This window comes from Cyprinodon variegatus, unplaced genomic scaffold (genome assembly GCF_000732505.1).
Source record: "Cyprinodon variegatus isolate N-32 unplaced genomic scaffold, C_variegatus-1.0 Scaffold784, whole genome shotgun sequence".
NCBI lineage: Eukaryota > Metazoa > Chordata > Actinopteri > Cyprinodontiformes > Cyprinodontidae > Cyprinodon > Cyprinodon variegatus.
The window spans coordinates 315617-340804 of record NW_015151237.1 but is presented as its reverse complement, the minus strand read 5'-3'; the positions used below and the strand labels follow the sequence as shown (position 1 = coordinate 340804).

Below are 25188 nucleotides of genomic sequence, written 5' to 3'. Positions count from 1 at the left end.
TATCTATATATATAAATAAATAAAAAAAATTCTTTTGTTTTGTTTTTTTCCCTCTTAGACAACCTGAAGCTGACCGATTTCGGCCTGGCCACCATGTTTCGTTTTAAAGGGCGAGAGCGTCTTTTAAATCGACTCTGTGGAACTCTCCCCTACGTTGCTCCAGAGCTTCTCCGCCAAGAGCAATACAGAGCGCAGCCTGCAGATATCTGGGCCTGCGGGATAGTTCTGACTGCGATGCTGGCAGGAGGTTTGACAAAGATGACTCTCAGTATTGGAAGATAATTGATTTCTCAGGTGTAACATTTCACTCTAAATGTACAACCAGATACCTTAAAGTTGTAGAAAGTCTGTGGTTTGTTTAGGGCTGGAAGATACGGCCAATACTTATATCATGATATATTTCTTAAGTACTGTCAATATGATATCATTTTGATTTTCGATTAATACAAAATAAGAGTGCAGGAAAAACTGGCAAGAATAATGTTTAGAATATTTTATAAATGATTGCTTTAAGAAACAAAACTTGGAACGTCAGACAGTTACAAACGCTATAATAATAGACTATAACGTATAATGATATATTGAAAATGTCATATAATTGATCCATCCATCCATTTTTCATCATGCTTCCTCCCTGCTGGTGTTGCGAGAGACAACACAGAGACAAACAGAACAACCAACCATTCACGCATGCACACACACCTAAGGAGAATCTGGAGAAGCCAATTTTCCTACCAGGCATCCGCAACATAGATGATATGCAGGGTTTCCCTTATCATGCTATAGAGTTGACAAAACCTTTCTTCATTTTGTTTTTCTTGCTTTACCAGAGCTGCCCTGGGATCAGCCCACTGAGAGCTGTCAGGAATACTCCGACTGGCTCCAAAAGAAGACCTACCTCACTCCCTGGAAGAAAATCCAGCCGATGCCTCTTAGTAAGACTCAGACTTTAGTTAAAAACAGCTGCCACTCAGAATATGGAAGTCATTACTGAAATTTAAGACATTTTACAAGGTCATCCTAAATCCACTTAGTTTTTTGGTTTCTAATCCATTATTGTTAGGATTAGGGTTCAGCCTTTAGGTGACAGAATAAACCAAAGGTATTGCATTAGTTATAGCTATTAAGTCCACAGTTCACTCTGAAACTGCCAGTGTGCATTCACACTACTAGTGAGTTCTATGAGTCGAGAGTCACATTCATGATAACCACCATGATAATAACTCATAATCTGTGAAAATGGAAATCTCTCCCTGCTTTAATGAAATCAAAATGTCTCAGTTTGGATGTTTGCTAAACTTAAATTAATTGATGTTTAATAGAGGGTTCATATGTTATCTTAAAGAAATTATATTCCATTTTAGATCCATAAAAATAAGAATATTTGTTTTAAAAAAAATTGCACAATACTTTAAATATTAAATTTAAGAGCTCAGACATATAAAGTAAGTTTTACATTCACATACTTGGCTCCTTTATTTTTGACTTGCCCCGTCACAACCTGTGTTTTCTGCCTGTTTCATAGAGTGGTTTGGTTTCTGAAATAACCTCTAAATAAACTCACAATCATTAAAAGCTATCCTAAAAATCAGTTATCTCAGATAAAACCTGTGTTGGATAACTATATTAGGATATTACAGTTTTTCAAACCTTTTTAGGATTTTGATCTTCTGAGTTATTTAAGTTGGTTTAGAAGATACAGATTTTGTTCCAGATTTGTATAAAAACAGAATACTAAATGTTTGGTATTTAAATGCCTTTTTTTTTAAACTGCAGGTAAATGCATTGTTTAAGAATTTAGCAAGTCCTCCTAAATGGCTTCATATCATCATATTTCCATACTTCTGCTTTCCTACTTTAATGTGGTGTTACAGCTGAAAAGACTCTATAATAAAAGTATCTGGATTAAATTTCTAGTTACTAGTAATTTCTTTTCTAGTAATTTCTAATTACTAGAAAAATAAAAATGTTTTTTTTTTTCATGGATTATTAGGTTTTTTGTCCAAGTTGCTGCTTCCCCATGTTGATGCAAGACTGACCCTTGCCGACATAAAGAAGGACCGCTGGTTTACAGAAGGCAAGCCTGATAACTCGCTACATCTGGGATTAGTTTTAACAACATTTTCAAAAGACCTCCTTACTTTGTGTTGATGTTTATAGACATGCGGATAAAACATGTTAATTATACAATCATAGCAAGTTTTCATTTCTTTGAGTTTTACTTTTTTTGTCTTTTTCTCTCTTTGAGGAATTGCAGTTTCTTTTAACAGATGTATTACTCCATCATATATCTTATTTTCTTTCTTTCACGTGGCTGATTGCTGCTTGTTGGTCTCTGTAGGTTGTCAGGAATCAGGACCGATTAAAGTTCCTCGAAAAGATTTGGAGCTGAAATCTCGGCAGAAGAGGTGAGAACCTTGGTCCTGTGGGATGTTTTTGGTGCAATTTGAGCCGAAATCTAAAGTAAAGTGGGCTTTTTCTGTCTATAGTGATGACAGGCTGCAGATTTCCAGCTCGCAGCCTGATATTGCTCCAGGAGGGTGGAAGGCCATGTTGGTAATCAGCCCAACTGAAGGACAGGTCAGCTTCTCCCAGCCGACCAAACCTGAGCACATGTTACTGGGGAGTCAGCTGCTGTGCACGCCTGGAGCCAGCCAGGTAATTCACAAACTCACTACTGCAGGAATCCAAGGGCATCAAAAGCAGATATCATTCCTCTATCGTGTTTTAAACGCTCTCCCTTTGTGTTTGTCTCTGTAAATAGTCGCCATGGCAAAGATTAGTCCGGAGAATGACTCGCTTCTTTACCAACGTTAACGCTGATGCCTCCTTATCTGCCCTGAAAGACGTCTGTGATGGAATGGCGCTTACCTTCAAACTCACCTGCACCCAACAGGTAAGCCGGCTGAGCCAAAGTAATGATGATTAAGAACCGCTTTCACTATATCAAGTTTTTATCTACATGAAGTTCCTCCTCTTCTTCAGGTTACTGTGAGCACTCTGGACAAACGTAACAACAAGCTAATCTTCAAAGTGTTTGTGCTTCAGATGAACCAGCAAGTTTTGCTGGATTTCAGGCTGTCTAAGGTAAGTTGTTGCATTTCTGATTGGTTTATCGTTTGAATATTGTTTGAATGCAGAAAAAGGGCAGAAACAGAAATATAGAAAATTGTCATTCTGGTTTTTTTGTTTTTGTTTTTTTTCGTTTTTTTTAATAAACTTTTGTCCATCATCTGGTAGTGCTTTGGTTTAAAGAAAGGTGACTGTGTGCAGCCCCAGGTATAATCACTACCTTCAACATTGAAGAATCTCTTCATGGGATGAAGTACCAGCAAAACTGTTAAATGAATAGACCTGTGTGCAATTTATGTCCAACAAGCACTTATGTTCTAAACAAACTATCCCTATGAATCAAAAAATTCATAATGATAAAAAAAAAAAAAACTTTTTTCAATTTGTATTTAGATTTGGGCTGAAACAATTATTCAGATTAATCGTGATTATCGATTATTAAAATAGTCGTCAACTAATTTAGTAATCCAGTGTTAACAGGAGTATAGAGACTCTTAAACATGTCTCTAGCAGTGAGAGCAACCTACTTAGAGCAGTAACTCTACAAAATTGTGGAAAAAAATCTATTTTTGCATTTCATATAAAAAAAAATTCTGTCAATATACTCTATGAAGTACTCCACAAGTTGAAAAGTTAGTCTTACCTGGTTTTATTCTGCATAAAATATTCTTTAAGTAACCTTTCACTATCTGATCATTTATCGATTAATTTAAAAAAATCCAGATTAATGGATTATCAAATTAATTGCAACTTGCAGCCCTAATTTAGATCTTGTTTACAAACACGTTTAACTGTAAGTTGTCTTTGTTGGCTGTAGATTTACATTTTGCATTGTGTTCTGCATTCTGATTGGCTAAACAGTCTCCACGCTTCTTCTCTATTTGTGTGTCAGTAACATTACGGTTTAATATTTTGATCTACATGTACGTAACAAAGCTTGCCAAATTTAAATTTGCAAAATTTTCTACAAAACCCATAATGTTGATTAAACATTCTGCACTGACAAAGACACTTGCAGACAGGCCAAAAAGGCAGAGGGAGATACTAACTATCACAGTAAGGTTAAACTTCTGGACATACTAAAGGAGGGTAGAAGCTATGCGGCTGTAGGTGTTACGTTATTAATTAATCTTCCGTTCGTTCCATAAAGAAGGAGGAAAATAACATAGGGATGACAACAGCAATAAGTTTGAACAAGAATGCAAAAAGGGTTGCAATTTTGCAACAAGATCATGGTAAGGATGGAGTCTGCATTAGCTTTCTGCTGAAAAACAACATTACGCTGGATACCAACGTTTTCTGCACAAACGCTAGAACACAATCAAACTAACAGAGACATGATGGGGAAGTGGAGAAGAATGCTGATCCTGGGCCATCAACAAGTGCTGCTCACGGAGAACCTAGCGCATGCTAATGCTACATGAAAAATTTAAGAAACGCTTTGGAGTTTAAAATGTTTCTTAGAGCAGGCATCCCCAAACTCAGTCCTCAAGGCCCGCTGTCCTGCAGGTTTTAGAGGTTTCTCTGCTTCAGCACAGCTGGTTATAATGATTGCAGAAGAGCAAAAGCCTGTTAATCAGCTTTCAATTAAAATCAGCTGTACTGGAGCAGGACCGAGTTTGGGGATGCCTGTTTAGAGAGACCGCTTCTGTGAATACCGCTTGAGCAGAAGCGTTGGTGAACAATACTGTAGAGCTGTAGAGTGTTAATAATAATTGTAAAAAAAATAAAGGTTACTATTTCACAGATTTGGCCTATCACTGGTTCTTTTGGGAAAGTAACCCCCGCGAAAAACGAGGGCTCACAGTACAATAAAATAAAAACACAGTTTTGGTTAAAAATAAATGCACTTTGATTTTTGGCAAAATCACGCAACCCTAGTCTAGGCTAGTTCTATACTCCTGTATTGTAAATAAAAAAAAATTTTATGCTACAAACATTAAAGCACAGATACAATATGCTGATAAAATACAATAACTCACTAAAATACAGAAAAGTATTCTATTTTCACTAGAAGAAACTATGCCAGTTCTTTATCGGTTTAAAGTGCCTCTCAGTCCTCCATCTAACTAAAGCATTGTTAATGGAAAATTTAGAAGAAAACTGTAAAACTGACTTTGGAGGTTTAGTAAAATAACATTTTTAACAACACCTCAACTATTAGAAATTAAGGATGAATTAAGAAAATGGACTATATGATTCTGATTCAATTTTCATATAAATTCTTGAAGAATTACTACTTGCCCTTTTGATACTAAAAAAAACTACAAATGACAGGAATTGTTTTTAAAAAGTTGCTTTAATGTCAATCATCCTTTCTGGGAGATTACCTGAACTCAAAGTACGACTAGATACAAGCTTTAAAACATGCTTGAAAAACAAGCTGTCAGATCCTGTCATAATTTAAAAAACAAAAAACAAAAACAATGTGTTTGCAGCTAGTGGCATTACAAATTAGGATTAGATTACATAAAAAAAAAAAAAAACTTTTTTCAAAAATGTAAATAAAAATACAGATTTTTTTTTTTTCTACAAAAAGATCTCCATTCATGGTAAATTTAATCATTCAACAAAAACCGATTTATTGCCTCAGTCCTATTACGGTATCTATTTTACATCTCTGGAACAAGGTCAGATAGAAAGTTAAAATTCTTTGATGTTTTAACTGTTATGGGCCACAAAAAGAAGTAATGGGCAATAAAAGAAGAACTGAAATATTGCTATGCTAAAGTTTCTGCCTTTTTCAGGGTGACGGTTTGGAGTTCAAGCGTCTCTTTGTGAAGATCAAGCAGAAGCTCGGCGAGGTGGTCTGCTCCCCAAAGATTTTATTTCCCATGCCATAAAAAAAACTTCCACAGAGAAAACAGAGACCATCATAGAGAAGCAAACTGTATATATTTACATGTTTTTGTTAACATTTGTCTTTCTTATCTCATCTGGACATAAAAAAGCAAGTCTTGAGGGTAGGTCATACCTTCTGTGCAGTGACATGTTGGTTCTAGTGTCAGTCATGATTTTCAACAATGCTGTTTGTAAAAACTGTAGAGTTCCGATGTTTTAATCTTAAAGTTCAAAGATGAATAAATTAATAAAACCTTTTTTGCTCTGTTCTTTTATAATAAGCACATCATACTGGAATAGTTGAATAAGTACAGATTTTTATTCTATTGATACATTTATTTGAGGTTAAATTATGAAATGAAGAAGGAGTCACAAAATAAAATATAAATATAAAACACCAGTTATACATCTTTTATCTGTTCAGCTAGCTTGGAATGACATCTGTGAAGGATCTTTGTACAAGAACATCTAACAGTTGCTTTGCGTTCACTAAAATATATACAGGAGCTCCAGTTTGAAATGCAGCTGACATGCTGGTGATTTATTTTAGGATCCAGTTGCCTTGACCGTAATTGTGACGCTGACGGGCTCGTTATCCTCTCCAGGGGGAGGGGCTTGGCTGCTAGGGGTGGGAGTGGCACTCAGGTGTGAGGTGGTGAGGGGTGAGGATGCCCTGGGTATAGACACAGCAGGGCCTGCAAGAGACCAAAGTTTTGCCTTCAGCACAGATGGGAGCCAAAATCAGCAGAAGTATATATAAAACATTTGATCCATAATCAAAAATACTTTTATTATTTCATCCTAAATAAACTTATATCTGCTAATATCTGTTCAGCTTCTACTTTGCCTGCAAAGAACTGACAATTGGTTAATTAAGGGTTTTAATGTCAGCTTTGCTTTCTTATGTTTCAGTTTAAAATCCTTTCAATTTTACAAAGCACCATTTCACAACACATCTCATCTCAGAGCAACTTTACACTCTTAGTCATATCCTACGCTCAGATTGGCAAAAGGTTTCTATAAGAAAACCATTTGATTGCATCGAACCTTTGGCGTGCAGGACATGCTCCGCTTGGATGGGCATGTGGCGACGATACTTGCATTTTGTTGCTGCCAATCCCTCACATAGAGAATGACACTTATTTTTTTGGAGTCTGATTTAATGCTTGGGACTGAATAAGTGCAAAGCATTTTCGAATAATTAATAGCTTATTGAAACAGATCAACTAATAGCTGCTCCTTGTCTAGAGCAAAAAATGCACTTAAGACCAATGTTTCCCAACTCAGATCCTCTGGGTCCACTGTCCTCTGAGGTGTTTCCCGGCTCCTCATTAATACATTCACCTTTCCATTTAAGCCACACCGGACTTGAATAAATGGGTAGTTAACTTAATTCTTCTCTACTTCAAGGCTTACTGATGAGGTACAAATGGTCTTTATTACTTCCCTGTTTACTCATGGCGCATGTGTGTAATATATCTGGATTGTGGTCTTGCCATGTGAAACATCTGCAAAGGTTTTTGTTCATTATAAAATGCAGGAAAAAAAAGATAAAACTATATTGAAACACCATGCCGCAAACATCAAAGCTGTCAAACATCAACCTAAAATAAAAATGATTATTAAATATGCTTGGATCACATGAGCCTATCAGCTCTTACCGTCATTGAAGCGTAAGAGCTGATAGGCTCATGTGATCCAAGCATATTTAATAATCATTTTTATTTTAGGTTGATATTTGATAGTTTGATGTTTGATAGTTTTACAATTGTTAAAAAAAATCTTTGTATTCCTTAATTTATATATATTAAAAAAAAAAAAAACAGACTTGCAAAATGTGATGTTGCTATTAAAAAGAAGAGAAAATAAATTATTTTTGAAGCAAGTTTTTCTTGCCTGGGCTGGATGATCCACCAATGTCCTCTATTCCCTCTGACCCTCTGACCATTTCATCCTCTGGAAAATTAATGTTCTCTCTTGACTGGCTGTGCTGTCTATAAATAGAAAGTAAAACATGGATTATTTGCTTTGATAATCAGCCTCTTAGGATATAGCAAGTAGGAACACTCAGATACTCACAAGCCAAACAGCATGTCATGCAGTCCTGGTGAAACAAACACATTATTAATACCGCGAAAAGTTTCGGTAGCTTCATCTTCATAGTTTACATTTGCAAAATGTTGCTACTGCTGTGCAGGACTCACTGGGATTGTTGTGGCGGTTGCGAATTATGAAAATTAGTAGCAGGACTGTGAGAATGGCTGCAAAGAGCATTCCGCCTATAGCCGCCCCAATCACAGCTGGGTACATGTTGTGGCGCGGTTCCGCTGCAATACACCAAAGTTACACATTGCAAAATAGTACACCTTAGAAATAAAAAACAAAAAGAGCACTTCACTCTGACAATTATTTCCTGTAAGAGTTCTTTCTTAACAGTATGGGCTGCAGATACACCAAAAATGTTACAATACATTACTTGGAATTTAATTAGGAAAAATTCCCCTATAGTTATTTGATATTTCCATTAACATGTATAATCCATCTCTGATGTCTGACTTAACAAACCCTTCGATCTTAAGTCAGTTAATTAACCAAGTTAGACTTTTCAAAATATATACAGTATAACAGCATTTTTAAATGGAAAAATGACTTTAATATTGTATTAGAACTAAATGGAGTCAGATTTTAAACAGTTTAGAGATTAGAGAAAAGGAAACAGAAAAAGATAGAAGCTCAATGAATGTGTTAGTCTCATGTGTTAATATGTGGATTTGTTTTTTTGGGATGTGTGTCTTTCACCTAAGAGGATAAAAAGGAAAAAAAAATGTTAATAAGGTAATCAGAACTGCCATTGCACAAAACTCTCATGTTCACAGTTTAAAGATATTACCAGGTCCTATTTAACATGTGCATTGCCTAATGAGATTAGCATTTATACACTTTTTAAAAATCTTGTTTGTATGCTTCCTTTTTAAGAGTGCGCTTATTGTACCTGGAGTTTTTGTTGGAGATGGGTGTCCAATCGTGCGGTGGTTGATGGGTATTATGCGGAACTGGTAGGTAACAGTTGGAGTCAGTCCTCTTACTGTGTGACTCCTGGCATCTGGTTCCTGGATGATGGTGCGCTGCCAGTCTTGGGGACCAATCCTCTCTTCCATCCTCAGCTGGGATTCGTTGCTGCTTCCTCTTCTGTTTGGTCGCTCAGATACCCACTGGTGCTCCAGATGGAATCCAGTCCAACCTCCTTTCTCCTCCACACCATCTACCTGCCACTCCAGCTCCACCTCGGTACGCTTTGGGCTGTTGTATGTTGCTCTAATCAGGGTTGCATTGGGTGGCATAGGATGCTCTGACAAAAATAAAACAACAAGATAAAGCAGAGGAAACATAAAGTTATGGTTGGAACTTAACAAATACTGCAGAATGGGAAAATAGAGATAGAATGAAGCAGAATTATGAAAAGTGATCCCTATGTCCTCCAGGAGTCTAAACATTTAGCAGCATAACTATAGAGATAGCTCAGGATAACCTAAGAAAATCTAGCTTTATCAAAAAGGAACATTTTAAGCCTTGCCTTAGAAATAGACAAGGTGTCTGCCTCACAGACTAAAACTGGTAGTTGGTTCTACGGTAGAGGAGCATGATAACTAAAAGATCTACCTCTCATTATACTTTTAGAAATTTTAGGAACAACTAATACACCTGCAGATAAGAGCCATGTGCTCTGTTAGGAACATAAGAAATGATCAGATTTCTGTTATAAGAAGAGCTTGGTTATTTAGGGCATTATATGTGATGGGGATTTTAAATTCTATTCTAGATTTACCTGCAAGCCATTGGAGAGATGCTAGGAAAGGAGAAATATGATCTGTTTTTTTATTTTCATGAGAACTTTTGCTGGATCAGCTGAAGGCTTTCAGAAATAAAAACTGTATGAAAGTGACAAATTTAGCTCAGATTGAGAGTGCCTGAGTAAGTTATGGTGCTTGAAGGAAAGTTAAAATCCAATTCTTACTCTTGACCACCAGAGTTACATTGATTTCAGCGCCTCCCACTGCGTTTGAAGTGGAGCATCTATACTCTCCGCTGTCCTGCATCTCGTCTGCGTCTCTCACTGTCAGGTTGGCCCAGCCGATCGTCCGGAGCAGCATGTACTTTGAGGTGTCTCTGACATCTATGCCTTGATTGTTGAACCAAGTAATTTCTTTGGCTGGAAGGTAATTGGCTCTTAGATTGCAGGTGAGCTGCACGTCGCTCCCCTCGTACACTGACACGACTCTGCGCTGCGTCAGCAANAAAAAAATAAAGGTTACTATTTCACAGATTTGGCCTATCACTGGTTCTTTTGGGAAAGTAACCCCCGCAAAAAACGAGGGCTCACAGTACAATAAAATAAAAACACAGTTTTGGTTAAAAATAAATGCACTTTGATTTTTGGCAAAATCACGCAACCCTAGTTTACGCTAGTTCTATACTCCTGTATTGTAAATAAAAAAAAATTTTATGCTACAAACATTAAAGCACAGATACAATATGCTGATAAAATACAATAACTCACTAAAATACAGAAAAGTATTCTATTTTCACTAGAAGAAACTATGCCAGTTCTTTATCGGTTTAAAGTGCCTCTCAGTCCTCCATCTAACTAAAGCATTGTTAATGGAAAATTTAGAAGAAAACTGTAAAACTGACTTTGGAGGTTTAGTAAAATAACATTTTTAACAACACCTCAACTATTAGAAATTAAGGATGAATTAAGAAAATGGACTATATGATTCTGAATCAATTTTCATATAAATTCTTGAAGAATTACTACTTGCCCTTTTGATACTAAAAAAAACTACAAATGACAGGAATTGTTTTTAAAAAGTTGCTTTAATGTCAATCATCCTTTCTGGGAGATTACCTGAACTCAAAGTACGACTAGATACAAGCTTTAAAACATGCTTGAAAAACAAGCTGTCAGATCCTGTCATAATTTAAAAAACAAAAAACAAAAACAATGTGTTTGCAGCTAGTGGCATTACAAATTAGGATTAGATTACATAAAAAAAAAAAAAAACTTTTTTCAAAAATGTAAATAAAAATACAGATTTTTTTTTTTTCTACAAAAAGATCTCCATTCATGGTAAATTTAATCATTCAACAAAAACCGATTTATTGCCTCAGTCCTATTACGGTATCTATTTTACATCTCTGGAACAAGGTCAGATAGAAAGTTAAAATTCTTTGATGTTTTAACTGTTATGGGCCACAAAAAGAAGTAATGGGCAATAAAAGAAGAACTGAAATATTGCTATGCTAAAGTTTCTGCCTTTTTCAGGGTGACGGTTTGGAGTTCAAGCGTCTCTTTGTGAAGATCAAGCAGAAGCTCGGCGAGGTGGTCTGCTCCCCAAAGATTTTATTTCCCATGCCATAAAAAAAACTTCCACAGAGAAAACAGAGACCATCATAGAGAAGCAAACTGTATATATTTACATGTTTTTGTTAACATTTGTCTTTCTTTTCTCATCTGGACATAAAAAAGCAAGTCTTGAGGGTAGGTCATACCTTCTGTGCAGTGACATGTTGGTTCTAGTGTCAGTCATGATTTTCAACAATGCTGTTTGTAAAAACTGTAGAGTTCCGATGTTTTAATCTTAAAGTTCAAAGATGAATAAATTAATAAAACCTTTTTTGCTCTGTTCTTTTATAATAAGCACATCATACTGGAATAGTTGAATAAGTACAGATTTTTATTCTATTGATACATTTATTTGAGGTTAAATTATGAAATGAAGAAGGAGTCACAAAATAAAATATAAATATAAAACACCAGTTATACATCTTTTATCTGTTCAGCTAGCTTGGAATGACATCTGTGAAGGATCTTTGTACAAGAACATCTAACAGTTGCTTTGCGTTCACTAAAATATATACAGGAGCTCCAGTTTGAAATGCAGCTGACATGCTGGTGATTTATTTTAGGATCCAGTTGCCTTGACCGTAATTGTGACGCTGACGGGCTCGTTATCCTCTCCAGGGGGAGGGGCTTGGCTGCTAGGGGTGGGAGTGGCACTCAGGTGTGAGGTGGTGAGGGGTGAGGATGCCCTGGGTATAGACACAGCAGGGCCTGCAAGAGACCAAAGTTTTGCCTTCAGCACAGATGGGAGCCAAAATCAGCAGAAGTATATATAAAACATTTGATCCATAATCAAAAATACTTTTATTATTTCATCCTAAATAAACTTATATCTGCTAATATCTGTTCAGCTTCTACTTTGCCTGCAAAGAACTGACAATTGGTTAATTAAGGGTTTTAATGTCAGCTTTGCTTTCTTATGTTTCAGTTTAAAATCCTTTCAATTTTACAAAGCACCATTTCACAACACATCTCATCTCAGAGCAACTTTACACTCTTAGTCATATCCTACGCTCAGATTGGCAAAAGGTTTCTATAAGAAAACCATTTGATTGCATCGAACCTTTGGCGTGCAGGACATGCTCCGCTTGGATGGGCATGTGGCGACGATACTTGCATTTTGTTGCTGCCAATCCCTCACATAGAGAATTACATTTTTTTGGAGTCTGATTTAATGCTTGGGACTGAATAAGTGCAAAGCATTTTCGAATAATTAATAGCTTATTGAAACAGATCAACTAATAGCTGCTCCTTGTATAGAGCAAAATGCACTTAAGACCAATGTTTCCCAACTCAGATCCTCTGGGTCCACTGTCCTCTGAGGTGTTTCCCGGCTCCTCATTAATACATTCACCTTTCCATTTAAGCCACACCGGACTTGAATAAATGGGTAGTTAACTTAATTCTTCTCTACTTCAAGGCTTACTGATGAGGTACAAATGGTCTTTATTACTTCCCTGTTTACTCATGGCGCATGTGTGTAATATATCTGGATTGTGGTCTTGCCATGTGAAACATCTGCAAAGGTTTTTGTTCATTATAAAATGCAGGAAAAAAAAGATAAAACTATATTGAAACACCATGCCGCAAACATCAAAGCTGTCAAACATCAACCTAAAATAAAAATGATTATTAAATATGCTTGGATCACATGAGCCTATCAGCTCTTACCGTCATTGAAGCGTAAGAGCTGATAGGCTCATGTGATCCAAGCATATTTAATAATCATTTTTATTTTAGGTTGATATTTGATAGTTTGATGTTTGATAGTTTTACAATTGTTAAAAAAAATCTTTGTATTCCTTAATTTATATATATTAAAAAAAAAAAAAACAGACTTGCAAAATGTGATGTTGCTATTAAAAAGAAGAGAAAATAAATTATTTTTGAAGCAAGTTTTTCTTGCCTGGGCTGGATGATCCACCAATGTCCTCTATTCCCTCTGACCCTCTGACCATTTCATCCTCTGGAAAATTAATGTTCTCTCTTGACTGGCTGTGCTGTCTATAAATAGAAAGTAAAACATGGATTATTTGCTTTGATAATCAGCCTCTTAGGATATAGCAAGTAGGAACACTCAGATACTCACAAGCCAAACAGCATGTCATGCAGTCCTGGTGAAACAAACACATTATTAATACCGCGAAAAGTTTCGGTAGCTTCATCTTCATAGTTTACATTTGCAAAATGTTGCTACTGCTGTGCAGGACTCACTGGGATTGTTGTGGCGGTTGCGAATTATGAAAATTAGTAGCAGGACTGTGAGAATGGCTGCAAAGAGCATTCCGCCTATAGCCGCCCCAATCACAGCTGGGTACATGTTGTGGCGCGGTTCCGCTGCAATACACCAAAGTTACACATTGCAAAATAGTACACCTTAGAAATAAAAAACAAAAAGAGCACTTCACTCTGACAATTATTTCCTGTAAGAGTTCTTTCTTAACAGTATGGGCTGCAGATACACCAAAAATGTTACAATACATTACTTGGAATTTAATTAGGAAAAATTCCCCTATAGTTATTTGATATTTCCATTAACATGTATAATCCATCTCTGATGTCTGACTTAACAAACCCTTCGATCTTAAGTCAGTTAATTAACCAAGTTAGACTTTTCAAAATATATACAGTATAACAGCATTTTTAAATGGAAAAATGACTTTAATATTGTATTAGAACTAAATGGAGTCAGATTTTAAACAGTTTAGAGATTAGAGAAAAGGAAACAGAAAAAGATAGAAGCTCAATGAATGTGTTAGTCTCATGTGTTAATATGTGGATTTGTTTTTTTGGGATGTGTGTCTTTCACCTAAGAGGATAAAAAGGAAAAAAAAATGTTAATAAGGTAATCAGAACTGCCATTGCACAAAACTCTCATGTTCACAGTTTAAAGATATTACCAGGTCCTATTTAACATGTGCATTGCCTAATGAGATTAGCATTTATACACTTTTTAAAAATCTTGTTTGTATGCTTCCTTTTTAAGAGTGCGCTTATTGTACCTGGAGTTTTTGTTGGAGATGGGTGTCCAATCGTGCGGTGGTTGATGGGTATTATGCGGAACTGGTAGGTAACAGTTGGAGTCAGTCCTCTTACTGTGTGACTCCTGGCATCTGGTTCCTGGATGATGGTGCACTGCCAGTCTTGGGGACCAATCCTCTCTTCCATCCTCAGCTGGGATTCGTTGCTGCTTCCTCTTCTGTTTGGTCGCTCAGATACCCACTGGTGCTCCAGATGGAATCCAGTCCAACCTCCTTTCTCCTCCACACCATCTACCTGCCACTCCAGCTCCACCTCGGTACGCTTTGGGCTGTTGTATGTTGCTCTAATCAGGGTTGCATTGGGTGGCATAGGATGCTCTGACAAAAATAAAACAACAAGATAAAGCAGAGGAAACATAAAGTTATGGTTGGAACTTAACAAATACTGCAGAATGGGAAAATAGAGATAGAATGAAGCAGAATTATGAAAAGTGATCCCTATGTCCTCCAGGAGTCTAAGTCTATAGCAGCATAACTATAGAGATAGCTCAGGATAACCTAAGAAAATCTAGCTTTATCAAAAAGGAACATTTTAAGCCTTGCCTTAGAAATAGACAAGGTGTCTGCCTCACAGACTAAAACTGGTAGTTGGTTCTACGGTAGATGATAACTAAAAGATCTACCTCTCATTATACTTTTAGAAATTTTAGGGACAACTAATACACCTGCAGATAAGAGCCATGTGCTCTGTTAGGAACATAAGAAATGATCAGATTTCTGATATAAGAAGAGCTTGGTTATTTAGGGCATTATATGTGATGGGGATTTTAAATTCTATTCTAGATTTACCTGCAAGCCATTGGAGAGATGCTAGGAAAGGAGAAATATGATCTGTTTTTTTTATTTTCATGAGAACTTTTGCTGGATCAGCTGAAGGCTTTCAGAAATAAAAACTGTATGAAAGTGACAAATTTAGCTCAGATTGAGAGTGCCTGAGTAAGTTATGGTGCTTGAAGGAAAGTTAAAATCCAATTCTTACTCTTGACCACCAGAGTTACATTGATTTCAGCGCCTCCCACTGCGTTTGAAGTGGAGCATCTATACTCTCCGCTGTCCTGCATCTCGTCTGCGTCTCTCACTGTCAGGTTGGCCCAGCCGATCGTCCGGAGCAGCATGTACTTTGAGGTGTCTCTGACATCTATGCCTTGATTGTTGAACCAAGTAATTTCTTTGGCTGGAAGGTAATTGGCTCTTAGATTGCAGGTGAGCTGCACGTCGCTCCCCTCGTACACTGACACGACTCTGCGCTGCGTCAGCAACACAGGGGCCTCTAGAAAATGAAGGCATGAAGCATTAGAAAAGATAGAATCTTTATTTATGATTTTGTACAGTGACGATAAGAACTGACCCAATGTGAGCCTGCAGCTCTTTGCTTCCATCAGAAGTGGGTGTTTAGCATAACAGGTATACGGTTTCCCACTTCGTGCAGTTCCATAACGAAGGACTAGAATATTGGAGTTTTCTTGTCCTCCTTTGCTTTGGCCCCCTGGTCCCTCCCACCACACTAAGGCCTTTGGGGCCCCTCCATCCCAGGAGCAGGACAGCATAAGATATTGCTGATTGTTTGTGACAAAGGCAAAACATACTGGTTCTGCAGGGGGAATATCTGTAAGAGAGGTACAGAGATAGAAAATGGACAATCAACTGAGCAACAATTTGATGTATCATCTGCTGGGTTCTTTTTGTACTCACATGTGCGTGTGCCACACTCTGTGGATTGTTTTAGGGTAGGATGGGAGCCCATACATCTGAACAAGGTGTTGTTAGAAGTCAAGTTCCCGGAGGGTAGAAGGATTGCAGTGCCACTTTGTACATTAGACTGCTGTTCAGTGTCAGCCTGGATTTTTCTAGCATTTTCCAGGTCCCCAGTCCAGTCCAGTGACGGGGAGGGGAACCCACCAGGCCAGGTGCAGAGCAGCTTTAGAGCGGTATGATTCAGAGCTGGCTCCACAGAGCATGAGGGGGAGCCATCAGGAGGGTCTGCAGGAATGAGACATAGAGTGGCCACGAAGTGATGTTCGAAGTGGAGATGAATTCACTAAGAAACATTCTTTAGATGCTGGGTATTCAATTTTATGATAATTAAAAAGCAGAGTAAATGACAAGATGTAACCTCCATGTTCTACCTATACTTGCCAAAGGGTACCATCCATCAGAATCTCACTCCATTTCAATGAATCCAACGGACTTGTTTTCTGTTTTGTGTATTTATGATGGATTGTGTGTTTGACTTGAAGTCTGAGTGAGTAAGACTGTAATCATAAATTGTGTAAAGATGCAGAAAGAGAGAAAATACTTATTGTTTGAAAATGAAAAAACAGAGGTTAAGGCAAAGGAGGAAAGACCCCATCTCTAGTTCTGCCTTTTATGGTACCAAGACAGAAGAAACATTCTGGAATTGAAAAATACAGGATGGACAAAAGAGCTCTGTGGTTATTAACATCATTCATTGAGGCCAAACTCACAGTAGACAGTCAGGCTGATGGTTTTTTTGGAGCGGGTGTTCAGGTATGTGTTCTGGGCCAAGCAGGCATAATCTCCTGTGTGCATGCGAAGAACTTTGGTGATGGTGAACTGCGGCCCGCTGTACACCTGGGAGTTGTTGTAGAACCAAACATACTGGCTGGCAGGGTTGGACTGGGCTTGACACATCAATGAAACAGTCTCTCTCTCCAGTGCTGAGTAACCCCGCTCTGTTATACTGTACGGGGTTACATCTATCCGGGGAATGTCTGGACCAACTATGAGGGAGAAACATACATGCATCTAAGAGACAAAGGCCCAGATGCAGAGTACACGCAGTAACTATCTTGCACAAATCCTTCACATAGTGGCAGGCTACAACCACACATAGCCGCGGGAAGTGAGGGTGCTGGGGGTGTGGGGAGGTTAAGAGGGAGATTAAAAAATCTATTTAAAATACTTTGCACAATTTATACATTTCTTATGAATATTTTGGGAAATGATTTTTACTTTTTTAATTTTTTTGAAGCCTAATCAACACAAGTTCATGGAAGTACATTGTCATGGCAAGGTCAAGCAAGCTAGAGCGTGGTATCCCTTTTGCTGGCACAGACTAGTAAATTTACATAGTCTAATGACAGAAACGAGGAGGAAATACGGCACAGAAACGCATTTCAGATTTTTCCGCTTATGAGATACTTTGACTTCATGACCTCAGATTGCACCTCAACATTTAGACCAGTCAGGCCAGCCTGCCTGTAGCTCAAAGTAAGAGCACAGTGCCGCTGTGCACTCTCATATCTTAGAGTGTTATTTTGTTGTTTTCTTTGAGTAATGGAGAACTGTTCAATAAAGTACAAATAGTATAATAATATAATTATTTCTTTACGGTTTGTGTAAAAGGATTTTGGAGCTAATAGAGTCACTTGTGACATAAACACAGTGACTCAGGTTCCAGTCAGTTGACCAAATTTCTACATTGTCACAGTCTTATTGTGAAGTTTAATTAATAGTGCATATATTCACCTGAAAACTGATGTCTGTATGTTAAAGACCCTGGTTGCGTCCACTGAAGTGTATATGACAATGAAGTAGTGAATCTCAATCTATTTACTTATTTAATTTTATTATGTTTTAAATAGGCCTATAGGCTCATAGGTCTTTTGTTCGGAAAAAAAACAAAAACTATTTCACAGCATTCCTTGTTTAAAAGTATTTCCAGCTGCCCTGCAACCAGATTTTAAAGCAATTGTTTACAAAAAAGAAACAACTGCTTTCAAATTATAATTTGAAAATTGGGTCTAAAATTTGTTTTCAGCTTCCACTCTGAGTCTTTACTTTATAGAATCCTCTCAATGCAATAGCACCTCCAAATTCTTAGGGTAAACCTTTACTAGCCTTATGTGTCATGGCAGAATGTTTACCCTTATATTTTCTTGTTCAAACTCAGGGAAAATTCATCAATGACATCTGTACTTTGACTAGGCCGTTTTTTATTCAAGACCTTGCTTTGATCTAAACCAGGGTTCCTCAATTAAAGTCCTCGAAGTCTGGCGTTCTGCTTCTTTTAGATGTGTCTCTGCTTACACACCCGAATCAAATTGCTGATTTACCTTCTTAGCATTAAGTTAAGGTTCTTAGTCTTTTAGTCTTATCTTGATTATTTGACTCAGGTGTGTTGAAGCACAGACACATCTAAAATATACAGGACACTGGACATGAAGGAGCAGATATGAGGAACCCTGATCCCATTCCTTTGTAGCTCTGGTCACATGTAAAGGGGTCATTATTTTGCAGGGAGGTTAACTATCCCACCAACACAAAGGCTTTTACAGGCTCTACCAGGATTCCTTCCTAAAATAAATTTCCTCTTTTTGGCTTCACCTATCTTCTCATTACCTTATTAGGAATTATATGATAGTTTTTGTTGATTTATTATACAAAATAACAACAAAAAACACTGATGTTTGTGGCTGTAAAGTATCAAAATTCTGAAGAATATAGCAAAATATTTCATAAAAATATCTGTCATTGTGAAAATGCAAACATGCTGATACTTTTTATAGGAATTAAATAAAATATAACATGATTATAATGATAGATGAAAGTTTCTAGCACTCACATATGGTGTCCAGCCATAAGCGGTTAGAGCTCTCACTGTTGACAGCATTGGTGGCCACACAGCGGTACCAGCCAGTGTGGTTTCGGTTGATATCTGTCACGTTGATGGCGCTGCTGCTGCCCTGGGCAACAACTGTGATGTTACCGCTGCGCGTTTCGTGCTGCCATACATACTGAATTGGCCCGGTCCCATTTTCCAGGTTGCATTGCATCCACATTGTGGATCCCTCCACTGGAGACACATCACTTAGCAAAAGATAAGGCTTACTGACAGGGACTGTGTTAAAGAAAAAGACATGAAGACATACAGATGAACATTTTTATCACAATGTGTTTTCACTTTGCCGGCAGTCCATAAATCCTGTCCCTTTCATGCTTAGCAGTAATGTTTCATTCATTTTATGGTATAACAAGTCTGAATTTGTACGTCAATTTTACCAGAATTTACGGTTTCCGGAAATGTTTCACAGAACATTTAAAGATCATATCTAAGTTTTGACAGAAAAACTGGTTATTCTGTTGATAATTAAAAAATAAATTGAACGAAAAAGTAGATCTAAACTTCATTTTCATCACCACTTAAACTCTGTTTTGGTTCAAAACCATTACACATTTTTGTTTCACAATATGTTTTCTTTGACTTAAAGTTTTTGTAAAGGATATGATAAATACAAATCACACAAGCAGATTTGCTAAACTTTTTGAAAGGCAGTTCATCTTGGAATCCATCATATCTTTTCAAAAGTTTTAAACTTAAAGTTCATGCATCAGGACAATCAACCAAAACACACTAGCAAGTCTAGATCTTAGATATCTTTGTTGTTCAAAAATAAATAAATAAAATTAAAGTTCTGGGATGGCTTTATAAAAGTCTGGACCTAACTTCAATTAAGATGCGTTAGGCTCTCCTAAACACAGTTAATTCTCTAAAACTACCTGATAGTGTTTTTTTTGTCTTTTTGCATTTTCTCTGCACATCTTTGTTCGACCTTAACATTTGCTTGAATATTGAAACATTAAAAAAAAAAGAGGGAAAATAAAATTTCCCTGCCTCTTTTAATTCTCCTCAAACAAAAACAAAAAAAAAAAAGTCTCACAAAAACACTCAAATGTTTTTGACGTGTTTTCAAAAAAAGTCTAAAAAAGGACAGCATGGAAAATTAATTATCCTTAAACCACATCACTTGATTTCAGTCAAAAAAGTCACATTTTGCTAGTAGATCAATTAGAAAAACTTTTCAGGTTATAGATAAACCTGAACAGATTATTTAACTGGTAGAATAATTTAGAAGAAGTATCAGAGTACACAAGAAAAACTGAGCCTGTTACGTATACCAATGCTTAACGAAGAAACGTAATTTGAGTTGAGAATCGTACCTCTGACAGTGAGATGAACGTAGTAATAGTAGACTATAGGCTCTTTATCTATATTGTAGAAGGCCTGGCAGGTGAACAGGCCATGAGCAGCCAGAAGCAGCTTCTCGATGCTCACTGCCGCACTGTTTGAGATGATCGTCAACTTTCCAAGAGTTTCAGCAAATTGCTGAATCCTCGGCCCTTTCCCCAGATTATAGACCACTGCTTTGATGGCGTCAGTGCCAGGCTTGGTGAAGCTCCATATGTATATATCAGGGACTGTGGTGCCACATTCCAAGATCACAGCTTTGTTCACCACACCATAAACATCAGTGTCCTGGTAGACCACCTCCCAGTTTGGATTGATCTTTACAGATGAAGTTGGGACAGGATACACTGGGTTGCCTGCAAAGGGGAAAGAACACGTTGGTGTCATGTACCCTGCTGGTGTTCTGCTGCAGGATTGGTTACACTGCAAGTTTCGATAGGGGTCTGATACAGAACAGGATTCAGAAACAAGTTGACAATGTCCTTTTTCTTTACTGCCAAATGTGACTAAGAAAATATTTTAGCTCTTTCAACTATCCAACTCTCTAACACCAAACCAATCTATGTTTTATTCATATACACGTGTAGCAAAACTAATATAACAGAGCTTATATTAAAATGTAAATGTAAGTAAAGTAATGAAAGTAATGAAACTAATAAAAAGCGATAAAAAGAAATATATATATAATTACAATTAAAAAAATGCTATGTTTGATTAGCTTTGTAAGATTAGCGTAACATTTACAGTATGGACAGTGGCTTTTGTTTTTCTTTTATTTCACAATCTTTAGAAATATGTTATTTACTAAAATGTAATAAGAATCAATTTTTTCATAGGTTACTTAACAAGATAATTAAAATTATGCCATTAATATCAAAATAACATGAGTAAAACTATATGTAAAGGCATCACATTTTAACAGTGTAAAAATCATTTTAAGTACATTTGCGTTTGTATAAAAATCCAAATGTGACGGATTCCTTACCATGAGCAGTAAAGGCGAATGGACTGGCGGTGAGATAAAGAAAGGCCAGCCCTAACAGTTTGGCCACCATGGTATCATGATGAGCCTGAGTCCAGCTTCCTCTTTACTCCAAGAAATACTAAGGCTCTCAAACAAAAAGATAACCCTTAAAAACAACCTGCAAACTCCGTTGCTGTCTGCCGCTATTCTCTACTGGTGTCTTGAAGAGTCCAATTGAAGGACAATGACTTTATTAGGCTGAGAGTAGGAAGGGACTGATTTGGATTCAATTATTGATGTGTTTTTCCTTTCTCTCATGCTGCCTGTGGTTCTCTGTGGGGCTAGAATGACACTGTGATACTGGACTCTTGCATTATGTAGGACTAACTCATAGGGTTACTCTTCCACATACACTCATGCATCTTAAATAAGACAAAGCCAGGAGCCGACTTATACAAATCTCACATCTATGGTTATAAAAAGAGCCTTTCCTTGTGTCACTTAACAACACATAAACAAACATTACATTTTACCCAATATATTTTCAGAAAGTGTTTTCTTTGTATTTCTGGATTATTTTGCCTGGTGAAAATGTTCAAATACCCTAATCAATCACAAAATTTGATGCATTCTATTGAGGTATTACTAGAGAGACATCCACAAAGCAGTGGATAACTGTAAAAATCAATAGATGGACAAGGGTTAATTATTTATTTATTTTTTTTTTTCATTTTTTAAGAATATAATTTTCAGCAGTTTATTCTGCTAAATCTATGTCTTACCATCAGTCCTGACCAGCTTCCCTGTCCTTGCTGCATCCCCACAGCATGAGGCAGCTGCATCCCCACAGCTTGATGCTGCTGCATCCCCACAACATGAGGCAGCTGCATCCCCACAGCATGAGGCAGCTGCATCCCCACAGCATGAGGCAGCTGCATCCCCACAGCATGATGCGGCTGAATCCCCACAGCATGATGCAGCCACTTCCTTTTGGCTTCTAAGGCATAATATTTCCAGGGGGAAGGGTTAAAAATCCAAACTGAAAATGTTAATTTTGACATAATCTCACCAGAGCCCTGTCTAAATATTTTATGTTCATTTTGCATGATTTACACACACACACAAAAAACATTAAATATATTAAATTTGGCTTTCTTAATGCAACAATTTTTTTGTTTTTTTTACTGTAACATAAAGGACAGATAAGTTGAGGGCATAACTGAGAGCTGTTTTGGCAAAGATTGTCCTTCCTGATCAGTGCATTTCTGTAGCTACTCCAGAGTTGCTTTATAGTGTTGTTTATTAAAAGGTGAATCTTAATACGACCATCAGTATAAAGGGTGCTGAATAGAAGAGAAAATATATTTGTATAAATATTTGTATAAATTATGGATTGTTTTTCCTCTATCTCACAAAGGCGTTGGTTCTTTTAATCATCATTAGTTCAAATTTTTTATTTTCTTTAGCCCAACTGTTTTTAATCTTCTTTTTTGTTTCTGCATTTTTTATTAAATGTTTTCCTACTTGCTTTGATTCTGTTTTATTTTCCTATATTTTAAACATGTAAAGCACTTTGCATTGTCTTTGTACTGAATTGTGCTATACAAATAAATTTGCCTTGCCTTGCCTTTTAAGAATGGATGCATACGTTTATCATCATATTTAAACATATTTCAATTGTTCTTAACAAGGCTACATATTTGCCTGAAGTGAATCTCCATATTTCACAAACAGAATTTTTTTTTTGATAAGATCAAAGTGAACCTTTGTAAAGTGAAAAAGTACCCTAAAACTAATTAAACCTAATTTCAATCATTTTAGCAAACTCCTGCATGAACTAGTGTGCATCGCAGTGTCTCCCTGCCCAGTCCTTTTCACCTTTACATAATCTTTGTGAACATGACACCTTGCTTGTGCAGTTCAGGAACATTATGGAGCTCGAAGATGGTGCTGGTGACACTAAATGTTTAGAATCAGATCTAATTAATTTCATACTAAGTAATATGTATTAAATTCAAGGTTATGGGGGAAGAGATGAAAGACATAAATGACCCTGAACTATCTGTTTGTCTGCCGTCTCTCTATCTCTCTCTGTACCTATCTACCTCTTCCGTCTGTCTATCTATTTATATATCCATCAATCTATCAGGATTGATAGAAATGATTTTATAAACAAATTATGACCAAAAAGTCATTTAATAGGAGTCCTCATGTCTGCTAGCTACTAGCTCAATCAGGGAAGGGATGGTAAAGATTCATTTAACTAAAGGTATTAGCTTCTGACATGAATATGTCAAATATACTTTATTTAGTCTGATTTTCATTGTGAATTGGTTTGAAAACATTGCAATTGTTCTAAATTAGCCAAAAGCTAATTTGACCATATTCCAAAGACAAAACCCTGGTCCTCAAACATAAAATCCGTGTTAAACTGTGATATTATTGCATCATTTGATTGATTATGGTTTTCAACCATGTTTTCCCTTTTTCTTTCTGCACATAGTGGTTTAGTTTAGTTGAGTTTCACAAATTTGTTCAAGAGTTCTTAACTGAAATGTTATATTTGAATGGAAGTTGTGGTTAATTTATTCCATATATAAACAGAATTATCTGTTTGACGATGATTTGAGCTTGATTCACACTTTCATTTGTTGTTCTGACACACATCCTGTCAGGCGTGTATTAATAAACAATATGACAGTCCGGATATTATCTGATTAAATAACATATTTACCACCCCTACTGTGGTGGGAAATACATATATTATAGTTGAACAACAATGCATGTTTTATATTAGTCTGTTGTGGAGAGTGTCATCTGCTTGGGTAACAGCAGTGAAGAAAATGTCTTAAAGAAGCTTAACAAGCTGATAAAGAAGAGCAGCTCTGTTTTAGGAATTCCTCAATAACCTCTGGAGATGATTTTTCAAAGAATAATTCTTCATAAAATAAAGAACATTATGGGTATTGGCAAGAACCCTCAGAAGACCTTTAAACACCAATGGATTGTCTTCAGTCAGAGGCTTCTCCAGATCCAGTGCAAGACAGACCTCTACAGAATGTCCTTCCTCCCTGGAGCTATCAACATCTAGAACAACTTGTTGAAGAAAAAAAAAGCTGATGAGTGAAAACAACATTTAATTTCTCTGTGGTATAAATCAAGTATTTTTGAATTTAATTGAATACAAGTATTAATTATTTCACTGACTTCATAAAAACCAAGACTATACCATATTCTACACTAAGGTCTATCAAAGGTTTTCCTTAGATAGCAAACTTTGAAACAAGTGACTTTGCAAATTAATTGAATTGTCTCTGTAAGGTGATTTGAGATTACATATATTGTGAATTTGCACTATACAAATAAACTGAATGAAATTAAATTATACTAGTAAGAATGACTGACTAAAAATGCTGTTGTCTGTTATCTCCATTGCTGACTGTATTATGTACAGAAGGTTTCATCTCTAGGGTCAGAATAGACTAAAAGGGCATGGCAGACTTTTCCCATCAGATTAGGATTAGAAAAATCTGGCCTCTGATCATATTTCTCTGAGTGAGCTCGCATTTCCATCATCCACCGCTTTACATTCTTACCTTTAAAGATAACCCTTAACGTAGTTGTTTACCTTCATGCAAACTCTTATTAAAAAAAGACTTAGAATGCTTACACGAGAGAAAGAGGATGAGTTTCTGTTAAGTGGATCTGTGAGAATGTAACCTGAGATGTTTTTAATGAATGAATGCAGGACAGAGATCAGTTTCCCTCACCTGGCAAGGGCAAGCACAGACTCGACATTAAGGTTACTGTAATAGCTCCACAAGGTTTCAGCCTGTATCTGATACCAGTATAAAATTAAAAAATCTATAACATAAAAAGG

General features: G+C 36.7%; 3 protein-coding genes across 3 annotated transcripts in view; 1 reads left to right on the top strand and 2 right to left on the bottom strand.

Annotated features, from left to right (window-relative positions):
* The window catches only part of chek1 (checkpoint kinase 1), a 10782-nt gene extending 4664 nt beyond the window's left edge, over positions 1-6118 (top strand). The window contains exons 7-14 of the mRNA XM_015396216.1: positions 59-247; positions 831-935; positions 1994-2077; positions 2342-2408; positions 2490-2658; positions 2765-2896; positions 2986-3087; positions 5820-6118. Of these exons, the coding sequence (XP_015251702.1) occupies positions 59-247; positions 831-935; positions 1994-2077; positions 2342-2408; positions 2490-2658; positions 2765-2896; positions 2986-3087; positions 5820-5915 (944 nt within the window). The 3' untranslated portion in view covers positions 5916-6118. The remainder of the gene's footprint in view (positions 1-58; positions 248-830; positions 936-1993; positions 2078-2341; positions 2409-2489; positions 2659-2764; positions 2897-2985; positions 3088-5819) is intronic.
* A 322-nt stretch (positions 6119-6440) lies between these two features.
* LOC107098497 lies at positions 6441-10197 on the bottom strand. Its single transcript, XM_015396217.1, has 6 exons — positions 9929-10197; positions 8906-9262; positions 8118-8240; positions 7993-8017; positions 7810-7907; positions 6441-6608 (listed from the first exon to the last, which is right to left on the bottom strand). The coding sequence occupies exons 1-6, from the start codon at positions 10062-10064 to the stop codon at positions 6460-6462; spliced, it is 888 nt and encodes a 295-aa protein (XP_015251703.1). The 5' UTR covers positions 10065-10197; the 3' UTR covers positions 6441-6459.
* A 1228-nt stretch (positions 10198-11425) lies between these two features.
* Positions 11426-21603, bottom strand: LOC107098500 (neural cell adhesion molecule 1-like). Its single transcript, XM_015396220.1, has 12 exons — positions 21330-21603; positions 20317-20700; positions 18941-19216; positions 16821-17096; positions 16048-16335; positions 15704-15961; positions 15335-15625; positions 14317-14673; positions 13529-13651; positions 13404-13428; positions 13221-13318; positions 11426-12025 (listed from the first exon to the last, which is right to left on the bottom strand). Exons 1-12 carry the CDS (start codon positions 21397-21399, stop codon positions 11877-11879), a joined length of 2595 nt encoding a protein of 864 aa, XP_015251706.1. The 5' UTR covers positions 21400-21603; the 3' UTR covers positions 11426-11876.
* Between the last annotated feature and the right edge of the window lie 3585 nt (positions 21604-25188).